General features: G+C 39.9%; 1 protein-coding gene across 1 annotated transcript in view; it reads right to left on the bottom strand.

Annotated features, from left to right (window-relative positions):
• SLC4A4 (solute carrier family 4 member 4) overlaps window positions 1–22592 on the bottom strand; it is a 318791-nt gene that overhangs the window by 275948 nt on the left and 20251 nt on the right. Inside the window, exon 3 of the mRNA XM_029945109.1 lies at window positions 3756–3935. Coding sequence (XP_029800969.1) covers window positions 3756–3935 — 180 coding nt within the window. The remainder of the gene's footprint in view (window positions 1–3755; window positions 3936–22592) is intronic.

Below are 22592 nucleotides of genomic sequence, written 5' to 3' on the forward strand. Positions count from 1 at the left end.
GGTTAAACATCTGACTCTTGGTTTCAGCTCAGATCACGATCTCACAGTTTCATGGGTTCAATTGCTACATCAGGCCCTGCACTGGCAGCACAGAGCCTGCTTCGGATTATCTGTCTCCCTCTCTCTCTACCCTTCCTCTACTCATGCCATCTCTGTCTCTCTCAAAAATAAATAAATATGCAATGGAATACTACTTGGCAATGAGAAAGAATGAAATCCTGTCATTTGCAACAATGTGGATGGAACTGGAGGGTATTATGCTAAATAAAATAAGTCAGAGAAAGATATCGTAAGTTTTCACTCATATGTAGAATTTGAGAAACTTAACAGAAGACCATGGGGAAGAGGAAGAAGAAAAAATAGTTTCAAACAGAGAAGAAGGCAAACCATAAGAGACTCTTAAATACAGAGAGAGGCAGAGGAGAGAGGAAAATGTGTGATGGGCATTGAGGAGGGCACTTGTTGGGATGAGCACCAGGTGTTGTATGTAAGTGATGAATGAATCATGGGAATCTACTCCTAAGTCAAGAGCGCACTGTATACACTGTCTATTAGCTAACTTGATGATAAATTATATTTCTAAAAACAGGAAAAAAATTGAAAAATAATTTATTAAATAAGTAAATAAAAGCTAGACCATAAGAACACCTGGGTGGGTCAATCAGTTAAGCATCCAGCCCTTGATTTCTGCTCAGGTCATGATCTCACCATTTGTGAGCTGGCTCTGTGCTGACAGTGTGGAGCCTGATTAGAACTCTCTCCCTCTTCCTCTTTCTCTCTGCCCCTCTCCTGCTTTCTCTCTCTCTCTCAAAATAAATAAACAAACATTTTCTTAACATCTAGAATATAAAGAGAGAGGAAAACTAACAAGGACAAGAACAGGGGGACTATTCCAGGAAGACAGGACTATACTGTGCAAAGGACCCTGAGGCAGAAAAGGTTTGGGCACCAAGGAACTGAGAAATAAGTGTGTCCGAAGTAAAGTGAGCAAGAGAAGTATGGTACCTAACAGGACTGGTGAGACCCTGTGGGCCATGGTGCCCAATCCAGATTTTATTCTAAGGACAACAGGGAATTTTCAGCGGAGGAGAGGCATAAGTCAATTCACACTTTATGATGATCATCATTCCCATGTGAGGAAAAAGACTTGAAAACTGCAGTTTGTCACAATGGTTTAAGCAAGAGAGGATGATTCCCTGGACCAGAATGTGGCAGTTAAACTGAAAAGGAATAGACAGATTCACATCTATTTCAGAAGTAGAACCAATAAAAGTCACCGATGGATTATATATAAGGGTGACAGCAAGGAAAAAATCAGAGAGGATTCTCATGTTACTCCATTCATATATGGGGTTTTCCCAGAAGTTACAGGCATCACCTGATAGAAAGTCAGACTCATGCAGGCATCTGAACTAGACACGGTATGCCTACGTGCATCAGTAACTAACTCAAACACCCTGACCCAAGAGTAACAGAAACTGTGTTTGGTTTTTTTGAGACACAATAATGGCACACTAGGTAGATATTTCAGTGAATTTTATTGTCATGCTGGTGTCAGAGCCCTGTAGCTTCCCCCCAAAACCTAGGGTAAGATGCCTTTCTATACGTGGGTGCACCAATTCCGAGTTTTACATACAAGTGCTCCATAGAAATCAGCTACCAATCCATTTGTCTCCATGATAAGCAGCAGAGATGATACAAATTTCTAAGAGGACCTTCATGTCAAATCAGATGACTCATGTCAAATACATCAAGGGACATTACAGCATAACTTATTGGCTAACAAGAAAATAACCATAAAAGGCACACTTACGAGTAATTTTCTTATGATTTTCAAACAACTAGGTCCTTATAAATAGTCTCTCCATGTGACTCCTTCAGAAACTGGGTTTACAGAACAATGCAGCGGCCCCTAGGGAGGAGACCTCTGAGGGTAAAGAGAAAGAACTGCCTTGTTTATTTTACGTGCTGCGCTCAAACCGGTTCCCAGAAGCCACAGAAAGCAAACGCCCCCCATTCCCTCTGCCGTGGTTGATGCACAGTCTCACCACCTTTCTGATTTGTCCGTTCCCTGTTAACCACCTGAAGGTTACTGGCATTGTTTCTGTTGCGCTTCCTAAAAAGCTGGTACGTAATTATCTCAAAACCCCTTGGCCCATCTGTCTAGGTGGGCATTTTTACCTTTTTAGTATGTATCCTGATGATGTGCTACTGTTCATAAATTGTAAAATGGGAGATGACTTAGAGACAGAGAGCAGGAGGAAGATCTCTCTCTCTCTCTCTCTCTCTCTCTCTCCCTCTCACACACACACACACACACACACACACACACACACGGGAGAGGACCTCTGGTTCTGGCACAGACTTCACCAAAACAGATAGCAAACTGAGATATACAGTAGTAATTTATTTGGAAAGGGGTGTTATCTTTTGTTCCTGCAGACTATTAACTGTGACCTTTTCTATCTGCATTTCAAGGACTTTGCTTAAAACAGACCCCATTAGTTGAGTCCATGTATGAAGGATTCCTTTCAGAAAGGATTTCTCCTCAACATGCTAATGAAAAGCACAGAATTCTTATCTCCTGCCCTGTAGTCCTTTCTGTCTTCCATTTATACTAATACCTGTAAGTTTTAATTTTATGGTTTATCTCCAAGCTTTCCTGCAACCATTGCTCTCTAATTTGATGATCCATCTGTATTGCCCCTTTTACTGTACTATACCTTGCTCGGTTTCAGTGATGAGATTGTAAGAGATTCACAGATTCACATCACTACACTTCACACCCTCTTTAATTTAACTCTGTAAATTCACTTTTCAACACTCATGAGCTGTTAATTCTAATTTGGCCTCTCATCACCTGCAATGACTGAGCTGGATCTTTATCTGTGCCACCCATAATGCATTTTATTACAGGTTCCATATTTCTGCAACTGTAGCAAAAAGATGAAGAGTGTACCAAGCTCTGCCAACATGCAAAGCTGTCACTATGTATCTCCTGTTGGACAATCTCCCAAAATTGGCATGCGTTTCTATTGCTTCTCCCTTCTACTTCACATATTTGTTCTCGCTTCAGCCACAAAGCTCCCCAGATAACCAAAGATCCTCCACATCAAAAGAAGCAAAAGCATACACCTAAGCAGACAATCCACCCTATCCATTGAATCTGTAGGTGTTCTCTGACCTCTTACTACCTTGTTCTTAATAACACTTCTATCCAATGTGTGATATTTAATATGTTCAACATTTTAAGAACTGTATCACTCTACACTCTTCTCGACTTACAGGATGCTTTTCTACTTTTCCTTTTTAAAACACCAACCTGGCCCACAGCCTGGTTAAATGTCATTAATAACCCTATTAATGTCATATATATATATAAGATACATGTATTCTCATCTTGACTTACTGTCTCGAGAGAACCTATTTCTGAGCAAAGCAATCTAAAAATTCCTTTGAGTCTTCCAGTGACGACTGATTACTGTAGCTAAATACCATGTATAACACTCTGCCCTATTTTATGAGTCAAAATGTAGACTACCCAAGTGTGCCAAAACTATTCAGAATCTTAACAGCTCTCCTCCTAGCACAACCCACTGGGACAAGAAAAGATTCCCCATAGACATTATCCTTCAGAGACCACCCCAGTTGGATTGTGTCCCTCCCCATTACCCAGAAGATCCACAAAGTGTCCTCCCCAAGGATAAGGGACGGAGGCAGCACAAAGAACAAATACCCAGGGAGGGAGTACTTACTGAGGGGTTTAAGGACGCTGCTGCTGGATTCGTCTGCATTCTCCACGTCTGACTTATCAGAGTAGTTTTCAGAGATTCTTTCTTTTTCCTTCTTTTCTTTGTGCCCAGTCTTTCTCTTGTGGCGTCTTCTTCTCCTGTAGCTCTTTGGCACATGGACCCCAATGTAGATGGTGTGGTGGCCTAAGAAAGGTACACAGATCAACAGTCATTTCAAATCACATTCTCTATCTACTGCATTTGAATTTCACGAGCTTCTCAGGTCAGAAGAAAATGTCTATGAATTCGTTACCATTTTACATTTGACAAAGTGGAAAAATAAAATCTCTTCCCAGTTTTCAGTTAATAAGAGTGTAATTCAACCTGTTGGCTGGCATTAGGATTCTGGGAGGGTATACTCCAGTTATATCCAGATGGAGGACTTTTCTCTAAGGAAACCAAAAAAAAAAAAAATACCATGCCAGAAATCAAGAACCCTTGATTCAAGATAAGAGCAAGAGAGTAGTAGTAGGGAGTTCCATACTTCCTGCCTGCATCTCTCAAAGAAAGAAGGGCTGAAGCCAAAGGACTTCTCAATTGCAAGAGTCTGGGAGGAAAAGAGACAGAGTCCACTAAGAAGACAGCCTGGCAGGTGCATGATTGTGAACCGGGGAAGATAAAAACAGGCCTGGACATGGAGGCACTGAGGGGAGGGAGCCCCCTCTGCAGAGAGACAAAGGTAAGAGAAAGAGCGGCTGGGGAATTGTAGAACTGTACCTAGAGAAGAGAAGAACCTCAGCCCAGGACAGAGAGGGATCCTATCATCCCATATCTAACTGCAGGGATTTTGGAGAGAGCTCCCATCTCTAACTGCGGAAATTTCTTTGGGCTTGGTGACCCAGTCCCAGATTTTCCCTCTGGGACAGACTGTACGCAAGGGACACAGCCGGCATCAGGAGGAACCGGTCCCCTGTTCAGTCCTCTCTCCAATCCCGGCTAGGAAGTGCTCTGGCTTGTGGAATCACATTTCGGGTGGTATCATTAAAGTGAACGAAGTAAGAGCCTGAAACGCAACTGGGTGTGGAACATAGAACATGGCCCATCTTGGCGGCACCCGCGGCACACTGAGATCAGACCCAAAGGAGTGTTCTGGAACACCTGACTAGAGAAGGGACTGGGGGGGGGGGGTCACCATTTTTCTCCCCACAACCACCAAGGCAGGGCCTCAAGGAGCACCCTGGGGACCCACAGTGGAGGCGAAACCCACCTACACCAAACCACGCCCATCTGCACTGGGTAGCTACTTTGTTACGGGAGACAGATAGATGCTGTGGAAATAGCCCCACCCCACCCCCGAGCCCGACTTTGGCTCAGGTCATGATCTCACAGTTTGTGGGTTCAAGCCCTGCATCGGGCTCTGAGCTGAGAGCTAGCTCAGAACCTGGAGACTGTCTTCCAATTCTGTGTCTCCCTCTCTCTCTGACCCTCCCTGCTTACGCAGTCTCTCTTTCTCTCTAAAAAATAAATAAAAACATTAAAATGTTTTTTTAAAAACTTACAGGAGAAAGCTAGCCAAAATGACGAAATGGAAGAACTCTCCTCAAAAGAAATTCCAGGAAGAAGTGACAGCTAAAGAATTGGTCAAAACAGATATAAGTAACATAACTGACCAAGAATTTAGAACAAAAGTCATAAAATTATTCATTGGGCTTGAAAAAAGTATGGAAATCATCAGGGAAGTTATTGATACAAAGATTAGGGCCCTTCAAAATAGCTGTGACGAGTTTAAAAAAATGCTATAAATGAGGTGCATAATAAAATGGAGGTGGCCACTGCACTGACAGAAGAGGCAGAGAGGAGAATAGGCAAATTAGAAGACACAATTATGGAAAAAGAGGAAGCTGAGAAAAAGAGAAATAAACTGATCCAGAAGCCTGAAAGGAGAATTCAAGAGGTGAGTGATTCAATCAAATGGAACAATATCTATATCATAGGAATTCCAGAAGAAGACAAGAGAGACAAAGGAGGTGAAGGAGTACTGGAACAAATTTTAGCTGAGAACTTCCCCAATCTGGGGAAGGAAACAGGGCATTGAAATCCAAGAGGCATGGGGAACTCCCCTCAGATATAACTTGAATCAATCTTCAGCAAGACATATCATAGTGAAACTGGCAAAATATAAAAATAAAGGGAGAATTCTGAAAGCAGCTAGGAGTAAAAGGGCCCTAATATACAAAGGGAGACACATCAGGGCAGTTGCAGACCTATCTACTGAAACGTGGCAGGCCAGAAAGGAATGGCAGGAAATCTTCAATGTGATGACCAGGAAAAATATGCAGTGAAGAATCCTTTAGCCAGCAAGCCTGTCATTCAAAATAGAAGGAGAGATAAAGGTTTTCCCAAACAAACAAAAATTGAAGGAATTCATCACCACTAAACTAGCCCTACAGGAAATCCTAAGGGGGAGACTATGAGGGAAATGTCACAAGGATCATAAAGTACCAGAGACACCACTACAAGCATGAATCCTACAGAGAACAAAATGACTCCAAACCGATATTTTTCAATAATAACACTGAATGTAAATGGATGAAATGCTCCAATCAAAAGACATAGGGTATCAGAATGGGTAAAAAACAAGATCCATCTATTTGCTGTCTACAAAAGACTCATTTTAGACCTGAGGACGTCTTCAGATTGAAAGTGAGGGAATGGAGAAATATCTATCACGCAACCAAAAGTCAAAAGAAAGCTGGAGTAGACACACTTACATTGGACAAACTGGACTTTAAAGTTAAGGCATAACAAGAGATGAAGAAGGGCATTATATAATAATTATAGGATCTATCCATCAGGAAGAGCTAATTATAAATGTCTATGCACCAAATTTTGGAATACCTGAATATGGTTATTTGGGTAATATGATTAATCACAAATATAAGCAATCCTATTGATAAGGTGCTAATTGCAGGGGACTTTAATACTCCACTAATAGCAATTGATAGATCAATTGGACAAAAAAAATCACTAAAGAAACAATGAACCTGAATGACACATTGGACCAGAAAGACTTCACAGATAGATATATTTAGAACTCTATATCCTGAGACTATGGAATTCACTTTCTTCTCAAGTGCACATGGTACATTCTCCAAGATGTGTCACAACCTGGGTCATAAAGCAGCCCTCAATAAATACAAAAGAACTGACATCATAGTATGGACACTTTCAGATCACAATGCTATGAAACTTGAAATCAATCGCAGGAAAAAGTCTGGAAAACCTCCAAAAACATGGAGGTTAAAGAACACCCTACTAAAGAATGAATGGGCCAACCAGGCAATTAGAGAAGAAACTAAAAAATATATGGAAACAAATTAAAATGAAAATACAACAATCCAAACTCCTTGGGATGCAGCGAAGCCAGTCCTAAGAGGAAAATACATTGCAATCCAGGCCTATTTCAAGAAACTAGAAAAAGCTCAAATACAAAATCTAACAGTGCCCCTAAAGGAATTAGAAGCAGAGCAGCAAGAACACCCCAAACCCAGCAGAAGAAGAGAAATAATAAAAATGAGGGCAGAAAAAAACAATACAGAATTCAAAAAACAGTTGAACAGATCAATGAAACTGAAAGTTGTTTTTTTTCTAAAAAAAAAAATAAACAAAATAGATAAACCTCTAGCCAGGCATCTCAAAAAACAAAGAGAGAGCACCCAAATGGACAAAATCACGAATGAAAATGGGTTTATTACAACCAATCCCTCAGAAATATAGGCAATTAGCAGGGAATACTATGAAAAATTATATGCCAAAAAACTGGAGTGCCTAGAAGAAATGAAAAAATTCCTAAACACACACACACACACACACACACACACACACACACTACCAAAATTCAAATGGGAAGAGATAGAAAATCTGAACATAACTAGTGAAGAAACTGAATCAGTTATCAAAAATCTCCCAACAAATAAGAACCCCGGGCCAGATGGCTTCCCTGGGGAATTCTACCAGTCTTTTAAATCAGTATTAATACCTATTCTTCTCAAGCTATTCCAAAAAATAGAAATGGAAGGAAAACTTCCAAACTCATTCTACAAAGCCAGCATCACTTTGATTCCCAAACCAGAGACTAGCAAAAAAAGAGAACTACAAGCCAATATCCCTGATGAATATGGATGCAAAAATCCTCAAAAAGATAGTAGCAAATCGAATTCAACAGCATATAAAAACAATTATCCACCATGATCAAGTGGGATTCATTCCTGGGTTACGGGGCTGGTTCAATATTCACAAATCAATCAATGTAATACATCACATTAACAAAAGATAAAAAGAAACAAAAGAAAAGATAAAAACCATATGAACCTGTCAATAGACACAGAAAAAGCATTTGACAAAATACAGCATCCTTTCTTAATAAAAACCCTCGAGAAAGTCGGGATAAAAGGAAATTATTTAAACATCATAAAAGCCATTTATGAAAAGCCCACAGCTAGTATCATCATCAATGGGGAAAAACTGAGAGCTTTCCCCCTGAGATCAGGAACACGACAGGGATGTCCACACTCACCACTATTATTTAACATAGTGCTGGAAGTCCTAGCATCAGCAATCAGACAACAAGAGGAAATAAAAGGCATCAGAATTGGCAAAGATGAAGTCAAACTTTCACTTTTCACAGATGACATGATACTCTACATGGAAAACCTGACAGACTTCACCTACTAGAACTGCTCCATGAATTCAGCAAAGTCGCAGGGAACAAAATCAACATACAAAAATTGGTTGCATTTTTATACACCAACAATGAAGCAACAGAAAGAGAAATCAAGAAACTGATCCCATTCACGATTGCATGGAAAATCAGAAAATACCTAGGAGTAAACCTAACCAAAGATGTAAAAGATTGGTATGATGAAAACTATAGAAAACTTATAAAGGAAATGGAAGAAGATACAAAGAAATGGAAAAACATTCCAGGCTCATAGATCAGAAGAATAAACATTGTTAAAATGTCATTATTACCCAAAGCAATCTACACATTCAATGCAATCCCAATCAAAATTGCACCAGCATTCTTCTCAAAGCTAGAACAAATTATCCTAAAATGTGTATGGAACTCCAAAAGACCCCAAATAGCCAAAGTCATATTGAAGAAAACCAAAATGGATACATCACAATCCCTCTACTACAAAGCTGTCATCATCAAGACAGTATGGTATTGGCACAAAAACAGACCAATGGAATAGAATAGAGAACCCAATATTGGACCCACAAGTGTATGGCCAATTAATCTTTGACAAAGCAGAAAAAAGTATCCAATGAAAAAAAGCCTCTTTAGCAGGTGGTGCTGGGAGAACTGGACAGCAACATGCAGAAGAATGAAACTAGACCACTTTCTTACACCATACACAAAAATAAACTCAAAATGGATGAAGGACCTGAATGTGAGACAGGAAACCATCAACACCCTAGAGAAGAAAGCAGGAAACAGCCTACAATTTCTTCCTCAACACATCTCCAAAGGCAAAAGAATCAAGAGCAAAAATGAACCATTGGGACCTCATCAAGATAAAAAGCTTCTGCACTACAAAGGCAACAATCAACAAAACTATTGGGTAACCGACAAAATGGGAAAAGATAGTTGCAAATGACAGGCCAGATCAAGGGCTAGTATCCAAAATCTATAGGGAACTCACCAAACTCCACACCCGAAAAACAAACAATCCAGTGAAGTGATGGGCAGAAGACATGAACAGATACTTCTCCAAAGAGGACATCCAGATGGCCAACAGACACATGAAACAATGGTCAGTGTCACTCATCATTAGGGAAACACAAATCAAAACCACACTGAGATACCACCTCACACCAGAGTGGCTAAAATGAACAAATCAGGAGACTGTAGATGCCGGCGAGGATGTGGAGAAACCTCATCCTCCTACACTGTTGGTGGGAATGTAAACTGGTGCAGCCACTCTGCAAAACAGTGTGGAAGTTCCTCAAAAAACTATCCATAGAACTCCCTTATGACCCAGCAATAGCACTGCTAGGGATTTACCCAAGGGATACAGAAGTGCTGATGCATAGGGGCACATGTACCCCAATGTTCAGAGCAGCACTGTCAACAACAGCCAAAACATGGAAACAGCCTAAATGTCCTTCAACTGACGAATGGATCAAGAAGATATGGTCCATATATACAGTGGAGTACTACATGGCAATGAGAAAGAATGAAATTTGGTCATTTGTAGCAACATGGATGGAACTCAAGGGTGTTATGCTAAGTGAAATAAGTCAGTCAGGCAGAGAAGAACAGATACCGTATGTTTTCATTCATATGTGGAAGAGGAGAAACTTAACAGAGGACCATAGGGGAGGGAAAGGGGAAAAAAAAATAGTTAAGGAGAGGGAGGAGGCAAACCATAAGAGACTTCTAAATACTGAGAACAAACTGAAGGTTGATGGGGGTGGGGGAGAGGGGAAAATGGGTGATGGGCATGGATAAGGGCACTTGTTAGGATGAGCACTGGGTGTTATATAGAAACCAACTTGATAATAAACTAAAAAAAAAAAAAAAAAAACCACCTTGATTCTGCCAAAACCTCCAGCTTCAATTAGCTATTTGACCTTGAACACATCCCTTAACCATTCTGGGCCTCAATCTCATCATCCGTATAACAAGAGCCTTACACTGGTGATCTTGGGAGGCCTTCCCAGTTCTAACCTTCCATAGGCCTGAGATTATACTGAACAGACAACCAACAAGGAGGTCTTAGAGCAGCCAAAAAAAATAAAGATCTACTCAAAGTTCAAGAAGTCATTCTGCTAGGGATAAGCTTTTGCATTAAAAGTTTTTTTCTTTTTCACGAAATCAGCAGAGTAGAGACTTAGAACTGGGACAAATTGAGAAAAAATAAGACCTACTTGGAGAGAAGATTTCAGAAATACTCAAATGTTCACACTAGGAAACAGCTAAAATGAATGTCCGTTACAGTGCCATTCTCGTTTTTCTTTTTTCGTTTCCAAAAGTTTCTAAAAACTGGTTGTTGCAATGATAAAAATAAACCCAGCCCAGCAAAAACTGCCTTGAAGAGAAGGGCATGAGGAAAAAAGATTGTGAAATGCTTTTAGTTCTCTAGATGGTAGAAGCTGCAAAACTGACAAGTGGTATTATTTTTGCAAAATCTGATAAGACAGGAAGAAAAAAGGAACTCAACGTTCCACATCTTTTTTTTTAATTGGGAAACTTTTACTTTCACTTTATATACGGCACAACTTCTGAATGTGGGAACTACCATCTCAGAAGTAATGAGAAAACTTTTAAGTGCAAATTAGGTAAGATTATATCATCTTCCTCATCTCCTTTCCCATCTCGACTTACTCCTAGATGACCACTTTACAGTGTCCTAGATGACATCACACACCTAACATGCAATACGTGTACACGCACAATGTCTCCTATAAACGGCTGTGAGTCACTTTCCACAGTCACTCATCAGGCATATCTAAACACACTATAATTCACAGGGGTGTTCCCTTAAATTGGAAGGATTAAAACAATGATATGCTCCTTTAGGAAAGAGTCTCCAAGTAAGGAATGCAGATCCCTAACTGAATGGGTTAGCATTCCAAAAAAATCCAGTGTTTGGAACAAGGCTGGAGACATCCATACAAAGTGTGAAACTACCCCCTCCCAGCACACAGAGACACACACACACCAACTCAACTATTACAAAGCACAGTGAAATTCGCCTCACAGAATGAGCGCCAGTGAGAAATTTATCATGTCTAACCATTTGCAAGCAAATTGTTCTCATGGGAAAGCTGTATTATACTAGGAAGTAGGAAATGTCTCAGAAACAATGTGAATTAAGAAACAGTGTCAATTGTTTCCTGTGCTCCAGTTACTGAGGGAGTCCTGCGGCTTTATCTCAAGTCACACAATATACGTAAGCAAAGCCAACCAAATTCTTCAGTAAATCAAACACTGGAAGGTTGGTTGCTTTCATTCAGGAATTAGGAAAACATCATGAAAAAAATTAAGAAGTTGGAAAAATTTTAAACCTGTCACATTATTTTCTGCATCTTACTAAATAATGGCAACTAAGCAAAACAAAAAAAGATGGCAGTTGTTACATCAGTCATATTGATGTTACACAATTTTGTAATGTATTTACCCAAATCTGCACAGTACCGTTGATAAGCCATTTAATAGACAGTTTAAGCTGAGTGGGGGGATGGGGTACATGTGTGATGGGCATGAAGGAGGGCACTTGTTGGGATGAGCAAATCATGACACTGTTGTATGTAAGTGATGAATCACTAAGTTCTACTCCTGAAACCAATACTCCCACGGTTGTTAAGTAACTTGAATTTAAGTAAATAAATTTTTTAATAAAAAATATAAAAGACAGCTTATATGGGTTGATAGGATTTTTAAGGTAAGATTTCTATAAATTCATGTCATTGTCAACCTAACTAAAGAAGGTGATTCAGAGAGTGAGCTTTCAACACCCACGGAGAGGAACATACCCTACCTTCTGGGACCTAACTGAAATTGCAGCACCACAAAAATGGTGCCATTTTGTTCACATTGTGATCACATGCTTCCCCCCCCCCCCGTCTCCTCCAGCCCCTGCCTCAGCTGCCTCCTGTCCACACACACCCTGCTCACTCTACCACCCATTTCCACACAGCTGGGGAAGCTTCCAGATATGATGCCGCTTTCTGCAGCCCAGACAGCAAGCAAAGAGGTAGTTTCTTGCAAGACACCCCAAATTTCAGACATTTTTATCAGCTTTATTGAGGTAGAATTTAATTTACATTACTGAGGTAAAATTCATTCATTTTAAAGATGTAACTCAATGATTTTTAGTATGTTCACAGAGTTTGGCAACCATCATCTTAATCAGTTTCAGAACATTCCCACCAACCCAAAAAGATCTGTCATGCCCATGGGCACTAGTGCACTCTCTGTCCCTACTCCCATCCCGAAAAACAACCACCCTTAAGCACTTTTGATTCTTTCAGTGATGGCCTAAAATTCATGGTATCCACGCAGCTGTGAACTTTTTGTGGGGATTCTTACACTACAGTAGGATGAAATATTCCCTGAGTAAAGAAGATACTGGGTCTCAAGAGCTGCTGGAGGGAATCATGACACTGAGCAAAAATCAAAGCATCCTCCTTTTTCTTCTCACATGTTACCGGTAACTAAATTTTCCTTTTCTGTCTTGAATTCAGAGCGAAGAGAAAAAACACGGTCCTAAGGTTCACTAAACCTTTAGGAACCCAAGGACAGTGCTTGTGTGTCATCCATTACTTCTCAGTTGCTCTCCACTTCAACCTCTTTGCCCATGGGAAGAGAGCAAGACTAACTTTGCCTTGGAAAGTGAGGGTAAGGCATGCTTTCCCAAGGTGACAACCAAATATTTCATAAGCTGTATGTGCCAAGTTACAAAAATACTGAAAGTAAAATGAGCTCAAATGGAAGCATTCTTGCTGCTCCCACAGAACACCTGTCTTCAGGATCAACAGAAGCAGAATTACTGATGAAAATATACTATTGTTGATAAGAATCTCATGGGTGGATTTGGATATTTATTTTCAATAAAATATCTTTACCTGTCTCAGAGATGTGTCATGAAGATTGATGGCTATTTTTAAAACTAGAACTCATAAAATGACAGCAAGCACTTAGGAAAGATGCGAAGGTTGAGGGTGTAGCATTATTTTACACATAAAATAAAAAATGGGAAACTTGACAAGCATTCCAACCCAGCAAGAGTCTACAAAACCGTAGATGCTCAAAGAATCAGGGAGAGTTACCTGCTTAACTTGTAAGAGATTTTTAGACTCAAAAATAAAATGAAGTAAAGCTCTCTCTGCTAGAAATTTCACCAAAAACTGCTTCCAACGTTTCACCAAAAACTTCTTTCCAAAGAAGCAGCAACAATTTTTCTAAAACAACTAAAATTCATAAGAAAAGGTGATTGTGTCAACTACACTCAAATATGAAAAAAATTATGGTGATTGTTTTAAATATTATTAAAATAAAGTTTGCATTTTTGCTACTAAAATTGTATCAAGTAAAACTCCTGGAATCTACCTTTGACAGTGTTCATTTAGGTGTGAGTCGAAGGGCACTGAGTCCTTGATCTGGCAGTGGCCTCAGTATCATGTGTTAAAATAAATACCCTGCATGCCTTTCTCTGACAGATGGTGTAAGTTCCCAACAAACTCCAAGTGTCTTGGGAATATCTCACAGTCCATCCCACGGCCAGTACTACTGGGAAGAAAGCATGGCTTTCCTAGTTATCTCTGACTGTCAGAAACTATCACTAGGTGACGCTTGCATCTTCCCATCCTCACCTGCTCCACCTCGGCTGAAAGCAGAACTATGACGCTATCATGTCCAATTCTTCCAATTCCTGAGATATTTCTAAACTAATGTCATTGATAGTTGCTATCCCGTTTGCAGACCAACAGACAACATTTACACCTGGCTACTCTGTAGTCATTCAAGTTAAGAGGCTGTTACAGACACTCACTGTGCTACCAAGGACGATGTAGGATTAGGTAGAATTAAACCCACCAAACCAGAGACAAATAGAAGATTTTATACCACCCAAAATCAAAATTCTACTAAAACACTGAATCGTTAGACCACATATGCCTCTATATCCAAGACAGATGTACTGGCTCCTGTAGAAATCATATTACTGTTCTTACTGTACATACAGATGATAACTATTTATTGGAGACTTAGAAATGTGCCAGGTTCTGGCTAGGTCTCCAAAATCTATTACCTCATGCAATTCTCACAGCTGCACAAATTAAATACTACTATTATCGTAATTATACAAGCAAAGAAACCAAGGTTCAGGGAAGTCAAGGATACTGTCACCAACAAACTCATAAAATCACACAGGAGAAATAGCTCTCAAGTGGCAGTATCAAGAACAGTGAGTGCTTCATCACTACTTTGGTGGTGATTTGTTGGTTGTTGTTTTTTTTCTTGGGGGGTGGGGCTTGTGCTTACAGTATACAGCATTTATTCTATCAGTCACATCACTGATTACACTTCCTTCCTTGTGTTGGCTGCTAGAAATACAAGAGACAAATCTCAGGCCAACCAGTGATGGGCAGAGTTTTGAGACATGCATTTTATACACTAATCTCACTCTTCCAGCTTTTCAACCATTATTTTCCCTTCACAGTAAACCATTTTTGGAATAAGGAATTACATGACTATTTTTTAATATCTGAGATGTCAGTAGTGGGGCAAGAGGATGGCAATGGCTGTTGGGAAGGCAAGATTTTTAGGCAAAGATTTAGACCTATAGATTTAGATCGATCTAAATTCCCAGAGGCCAGGTAAAATCTGTGCCATCCCCACCCACCTACATCCATGTCTACTGCAACTGATAGATGTTCCCATTGTTGCCCTTTCTATAATCAACTGAATTTCTGTTTTCTCCAGTTCAAAGATTCCACAACGTTTGGCACTTTGTATCATTCTTCTACAACTAATCAGCAATATTCCCAAAATATAAGTCAAATATTGCCTTCCCTGGCTTATCAAAAGTAATCTGGACTTAAGCCAAGATGCCTAAAACATGTTGTATCTGTTGTCAAGAGGGATGTAAGAGAGGGAAACAAAATTAAGAGATATTTATTATTTCTATTTTAACTATGGAAAGAAAAATGTAGAAGAGGAGGCAGAGCCTCTAGATGAGTGACAGATTATAAAAAGACGCTGTGGACCTTACTTCTTAAACCAAAACATGTGTCAAAGATCTTTTAGAATCTTAAACAGCATCATAGTATCAAGTTGAGATGCCACAGAGGCTGTTTGACACTTCATACAATAATAAATAGATGAGTACCTATAAACCTAAATACTTTAATAAATGAAATGCAAATAATTTGTTAGCTTATGCCTCACAAACACAGAAGAGTGTCCATAAGCAGCTCTAATAAGATACAATCCAAGTAACACTGCTAATTTACTCAGACATAAATACCAACTCATGAAAAGAAAACCTGATTCAAAAGTCATGGTATAATTTTGCAGTTAACAGAGGGAAAGTCAGCCCATGAGACGTTTGCATGAGGGTCCGCATTTCAAACATATACCACTACACAGAACAAGGGCTGATTTTTCTTTTTGTATTTTGGATAGGGGCCACTTTTCACATAGAAGAAAAATAATGCCTATGTTTATTAATAGAAAGTTATATATTACTTATGTACTTATATATATTCATTTTGAATGCTCATAAGTAATCTCTTTTAATATTAATGCTACCGATCATACTTGAGATTAGGCATGCAAGCAAATAGTATAAGTGATGAAAAACAGGGAAATACTCTCTTTCCACTGAACTGCATGGAGTTTTGTCTACTGAAAGCCTCCCAGAAATCCTTAGGGCAACCTGAGGTTCCCCAAGCAATACTGATAAGAAATCTCAGCTTGTTTACAAAGCACAGTGCTTTTAATATTTAATATTTGATGATGATAATGATGTTAACAATCTCTGGGCAGGAACAAACAGGTACAGGAAAAAGTCGTAAAGAGGAGTCAAGCTTAGTAGGTTACTCAGCTAAACTCCTGTCCTTTAGCTGAGTAAACTTCTACACCTGTCTTTCAAGTGTTTGTTTCTAGCGAGTTTCTAATTGTAGTCTTTAGGTGAAGAGGAGGACTCTAAGACCACACACTGAGATTAAGTTTCCATTACAGTTACCACCACTAAGAGCTGATAAGAGGCAAAAACTGGTGAGCATTGTACAAAGTTACAAGTAGTGAATATTTTTAAAGACATGTAACTTTAATACATTCAGTGGTCATCAATCATTTGAAAATACCGAGGCTAGAACAACCACTTACAGGTAGAACAGGAACCTACCTTAACAAATAAACAAGACAAAATCACCTTATTTTTCATAAACTCCAATTCCTGAAGTGCTTCACAATCCCTAAAAAGTTGGCTCTCCAAAGTAATTTTAACTCTGTTTTAGCAAAATCTCTTTTCTATACATCCATACACCTCAAACATAATGTATATTTATATCTATATCTCTACATTTATATCTATATAGATAGAGGCATATATAGATATACAGAGATATCTGTATAGACTCCATATATAGGGAGATGCAGAGAGAGAGAGAGAGATCATTTTTATAGATAATGCAAATCAAATCATGTTGATAAATTGTCTCCCACTGCGTATGGTATACAAGTATACAAAGGTACCATACAAGTGTTGATCTCCTTCTCCCTTCCCTTTGTGTGGGGTAAAATATACAGCACAATTTCCTAACCCTCCTTGAGACCTGGTAACAACTTGTGAACTCCCTCTGCTCTCTAGCATAGGCACCCTGAGCAACACAGAAGAGTCAACTTTAGACCAAGTCTATCTTGCCTTCAGCGGGCTGCTTTAGTCATTGTACAGGGTTTAAATGTTGGACAGAGGGAACACCTTCCATAACCACAACCTTCCCTCACCCCGCCCAGAAGCACGTGCCTGGCAATCTCCACCCTGCTCTGGGTAGAGTTTCTTCCAGAACTCTCACACAGTGAGTGCCAACCCACAGAAGCTATTGTCCTTTTACTTGACTGAGCAGAATAGACTGGAACCAAAAGGCCAGGGAAGGCCAGTGCCAGAAGGGGCAGAGCTAAGAGAGAAGAAGAATCACCCAACAGGGAAAGATAAACCCTCCACTCATCCTGACACCTCAGACTCCCAAAAGAGGTTGGTGGGTTTTAGTGTGCACTACACATGCTGTCAGATAAGATTCACCTGTGATTCAAACACTGAGAACTGACAGTTTCCATTATTTCCCTTGTGGTCACCATTTGCACAACTGAATGGGAAGCAGGGTTGGAAGAGAGAAAACAATGGCTAATCCAATGGTCACTGATAACTGGATTTGCAATTGCAGCCAGAGACGCAGCTTAGAGGGGCACATAAATGCACACATTCACACTCTCATCCTACCCACATTGTCCGTCTCCAACTCTATTATGGGTTCCCTTTTAGCACTGGCCTAAGCCCTGACTGGGTAATAGGAAGAATAGTCTCTAGTTGCTATAGACAAATAATCCACCATATAATTAATGCACTCATGGCTAATCAGGTATTCAATATTTAAAATAAGTTCACATAATTCCCTCCTCTCACGTACTTATACATAGGTCAATGCAATAGGGGTAATGCTGCAGGACTAAAACAATAACCAAGAAGTAAGCAAAGTGCCCTGAGAGACTTAAATTAGCCTGGATGAGGCCAACTGCAGAATCTTCATGATTACGGTTTTCCTCGTGTTCCCAGAAAAGAGAAGGACAGCATTCACTGACGTAGCAGCATATAGTCATACTTTTAGAGTTGAAATAACCTTAAACATTATATGGTTCAACCTTTTCATTTACCAGTGAACCAACTGAAGCCAAACAGCCAGTGAATAACGTAGAGACTGGGACTCTAGGTGTTCCCAGACATACAAGGTTGCCTTGCCCTTGCTTCCGACTGGTCCCACCATGGACCACCACACCACTGCCATACCTCCCATCTTCCGCTGTCCTCAAAACACGGCAAAAAGAAAAAAAATAGTCCTTTCAATTTAGTAATTACCTAGAAGGAAAAAAGGGCTTAGAATTCTCCAAAAATGTATCTGTCCTATAGAATGACCAGTTTAAATTCACAACCCTTAGCTCCATAAACTGCCCCAAAATAGGATGGTGTTCTGGCTGTGACATCTGTCCTCCACTACTCACCAATGATCACTTTGAGAAATGGTAGAAAACTTTTAGTCTTTCCCTCTATGTCCTCCATTACACTTAACCAATTAAAATATTTAGAACAGTTACAGAATTTTTAGAGCCTAAAAAAAAGCATCTTAGAAAAAATACAGCTCAACATTCTCACCTTATAGATGGATACATGAGCCTGCAGAGGTGAAAGGGATTTGCTTGTGGCAACACTGACAGTAACTGAATTAGCAAGGACAAGGACCCAGATTTGCTCAGCGCAGCGCTCATCCGGAGAACGAGGGGCTTATGAAAAGGTGAGGTCAGCCAGGCTGTGTCTTCTTTCTCTCTCGCCTTTTCATAAGCTCCTCCAACACCTTCCATTCTTCTCCGTTCTTTCCACCTTGCATTCTCCCAGGTGCTTCTTCTAGTTCTCATCCACCTCCCTTTTCAAATTCCTTTCTGGCTCCAGAGGGAATAGACCTCACGCCTCCACAGAAGGCACATGAATTTCCCAAACTGCTCACAGAAATCCAGAAGCAATCGCTCCCACCTGCCCTTCTGTCTTCCTGCAGGTCCTGCCAGTTCAACCCAGGTGTCTCCATCTCTTTTGTCCTCATTCTAGTATAACTGAAAAATCATCTCTCAGTTGAATCTCAGCAACAGTCTCTCACTTTTATCTTTGTCCTCCTGCGATGCTCTCTCCATCTATCAGCAAAAGGGATCTTTTTTAAAGAATGCAAATTTGGGGGGGGGGCGGGCATCTGGGTGACTTCAGTCAGTTAAGCACCCGACTTCGGGTCAGGTCATGATCTCACAGTTTGTGAGATTGAGCCCCACGTCAGGCTCTGTGCTGTCGGCTCAGAGACTGAAGCCTGCTTTGAAATCTGTGTCTCCCTCTTTCTGTCCCTCCCCTGCTTGCACTCTGTCTCTCTTTCTCTCAAAAATCAATAAACATTAAAAATTTGTTTCTTAATGTAAATTTTGTCTGGTCACTTTCCTGCTTAAAACTCTCTGCAATGGCTCCCCGGTGCATTCTCAATAAAATCCTAAATCTTTAGCATAGCAAAAAAGCCATGAGTCATCTGGCTCTTATCTACCTCAGGCCATGTTTGCCCAGTCCACATGTCCAGCCAGTGTTCTCATTTCCACTTCTCAAACAGGCCCATCTCTTTCTTGCCTTTGAGCCTTCACACATGCCCGCCTGTGATGCTTCCATTATGCTTGACCTAAAAGGTTCCTGTGCAGCCTTTAGTCTCAACTTCATGTCACGTTATGGAATACGTATACCCCTGTTTCCCACCCAAAGTCACCCACGTACATGACCCACTCTCTACATTATCACACCAGCCAACCTTGTCCGTAAATAATGACTGGTTTATTAGATCGGACATTCATTGTGGCCTGCACTGGAATATGTTACCATATTCAACGACACACGTGAGCCCAGAAAAGCGATGTACTAGAATTTACATCTGCAACTGTTCTTAACATTTTGATAAGCCTAAAGAAAAACAAAGCACTGTGCATCAGTTAAAGCTAATAAGAAGAGTTTACACAGATGCTAATCAATTAATTTGTTGATTACTGGATATCAGTATTAGCTTTAGTCTGAAAGCATTCTGCAGTCACAGCAACCACTGGCAATAAATTACAGCCAGGGAATATATCCAAGGGAGGCAAGATCTTAAATTTACTGAGTTCATCCCGGGGACTTCAAATTACTAGTACTCTTGGCAAAACTAGGAGACAGGGAGGCACAAATGCTATTTCTTTCGGGGGAAAAAAATTGAGGTTCAGAAATTAAGTAATTTGTCAATGGCTTACTGCCAATACCATGATATTTTTCAGGTATTATCCAAGAATCCTCAAGCATCTCTGGTAGACAGATGAGAAGATAGGTCATTAGCTGCACTTTGCATAAAGGAAATGTAACCACATAAGCATGCTTGGCCTTGTGTCACCCACAAAGGCAGGGCAGAGCCAGAAACAGAAGTAGGCCCTGAGACTCCTGGTTCCCTAGGATGCCCTCTCGCCCACGGCGCAGACTGGATAAAAGGGCCTGAACAATCGGGTGCTGGTCTAATTTGCCAAACACATGTATCCACTGGATTCAGTTATAAGCTTTCATTCCACATCCAAGACATCTTCTCTGTTTTTCAGTAGGGATAGAATTACCTGTTGAAAATCTGATAGTCAGCTGAAGGTGGGGTGGCGATTTAACAAAACGACAAATGTGCAGTTCCGGCCCCCTGAAGCTGTTATGTTAGTCAATATTACTAATATTCAAAACCTATATTTTCCAGAAGTTTGGGCCTGCTAAAAGTTATTGAGCATTCCACCAGGAAGAGTCAGTAAAACAATGTCTCGAGAGGCTTAAGTAGAGTCTATTCTCCTTGCAAAGCCAGCAGACTATAAAGAAAGGTGAACACACTGGATACAGCACTGCCTTCTAATTCTAACTCCGTGGAAAGGTAAAAACAATTAACCAGATTTAAAAGCTTTTGTAGCTATTCAGAGAAGTGAGTTATTTAAATCACCTATACTGCTGATTCAATGGGTGTCACTCACCACACTCCCTACCTTCACCTTCATCCCACCTGGCAATCAGCAGCTCAGGCGCACAGTGTTGGAATCTCCAGTGAGCTCCTATCATGGGAGGTTCTCACCTCAGTCCCCTAAATGCTAGTAGCCAGCAAAGTCAAATGAAATTTAAAAAAACAAATATAACCCCACCAGCAAGCTCACCACGGCAACAAGAAAGCCTCAACGGAGCCTTATTCAGCTTTATTCTAATCTTACTCTATTCTCTCTCATCAGATCCAGTTCTCAATTCCCCCAGTGATTCTGCATTTTGTGATGACAAAAATGGGGAGATACTTAGCTCAGGTTTATTTCTATACTATTGCATAATCTCATTTAATTGGCACCTAAATTATATAATAACCAACCAACAACAGGATTATTCTAGTCTATGCTGGATGGGGAGGAGGAATATATGCATCTCATATAAGATATGTTTATTTACATATATATATGCTTATATATATGTATATATATATAACTGACCCTGAATCCTTTTCATTGGTGGGAAAGTACCATACCTTAAATCTTTTCCAAAAGAAGCACTTTTCCAGGCTTTATTAGACAACAGTCACACACTTGTATTTTACCTTTATACAATTCTAGTTAATAAGCCTCTTCTTGGAAAAGAAGATAACTTAATGAACTGCACGCAATATGGATCGAAGCAGTCTACTATGAAAATTAGATCTCATGCCCAGAGCTTCAAGGGAACCAGAATGAGTCCAAAGAGAAACAGACAGCAGGCCTTGAGAAACTTCACTTGACCATTCTAACTTGTCTAACTTATATGAGATGCAAGTATGGTTAGGAAGGCAAAGGACAGATGTTGGTAAAAATGAATTAAGCAGATAAAAATATTTAAGCCAGTTAGAATTTTTGGAATAATAATAATCACTGAGAATTGATGGTGAAAGTGTATCAACCAGAAAAACAAAGTATAGAAAGTGATTCAATATAAGGCACTCTTATCCCCAATGTCAGGCACAGCGGCAATGCCGTTTCTGATAATTATTGAAGCACTTCTTTGGTAAATGGCATGTTCTATTACTCTCATAATTTGCTTCATTCACTTATGCAATGATTCGGCAATAGATTGGGCAAGAGTTTTTAAACTTTTATGCCCAAACTGATGCTTAGACACTCTGCTTTAACAATGTCAACAATTGTTTTAATTTTTAAAAGATGAAATAATAAAAAAATACATCCAACATATGTCCCCAAAATAAATATCAAACAATATGTTTCAAAAATATGATCAGGTAAAAAGCTTCTAGAAAGAAACTCAATCAATAAACAAAAACTGCTGCATGTACATTGTTTCAGGATTTCTGGGTCCTCACAGAGCACAACTCAAGCACCAAGTTCCATTTCTTATGGTTCACTGCAAAAAAAAAAAAAGAATGTAGACACCTAGGACAGAAAGTGTCCTCAAGAGGCCTTTAGCCCAAACTGTACTAACCTGGGAATTCTCTATAATTGGAAAATTCTGGGAAGGAATGTATCATTCCAGTTTC

This window comes from Suricata suricatta, chromosome 1 (assembly GCF_006229205.1).
Source record: "Suricata suricatta isolate VVHF042 chromosome 1, meerkat_22Aug2017_6uvM2_HiC, whole genome shotgun sequence".
NCBI classification, from domain to species: domain Eukaryota; kingdom Metazoa; phylum Chordata; class Mammalia; order Carnivora; family Herpestidae; genus Suricata; species Suricata suricatta.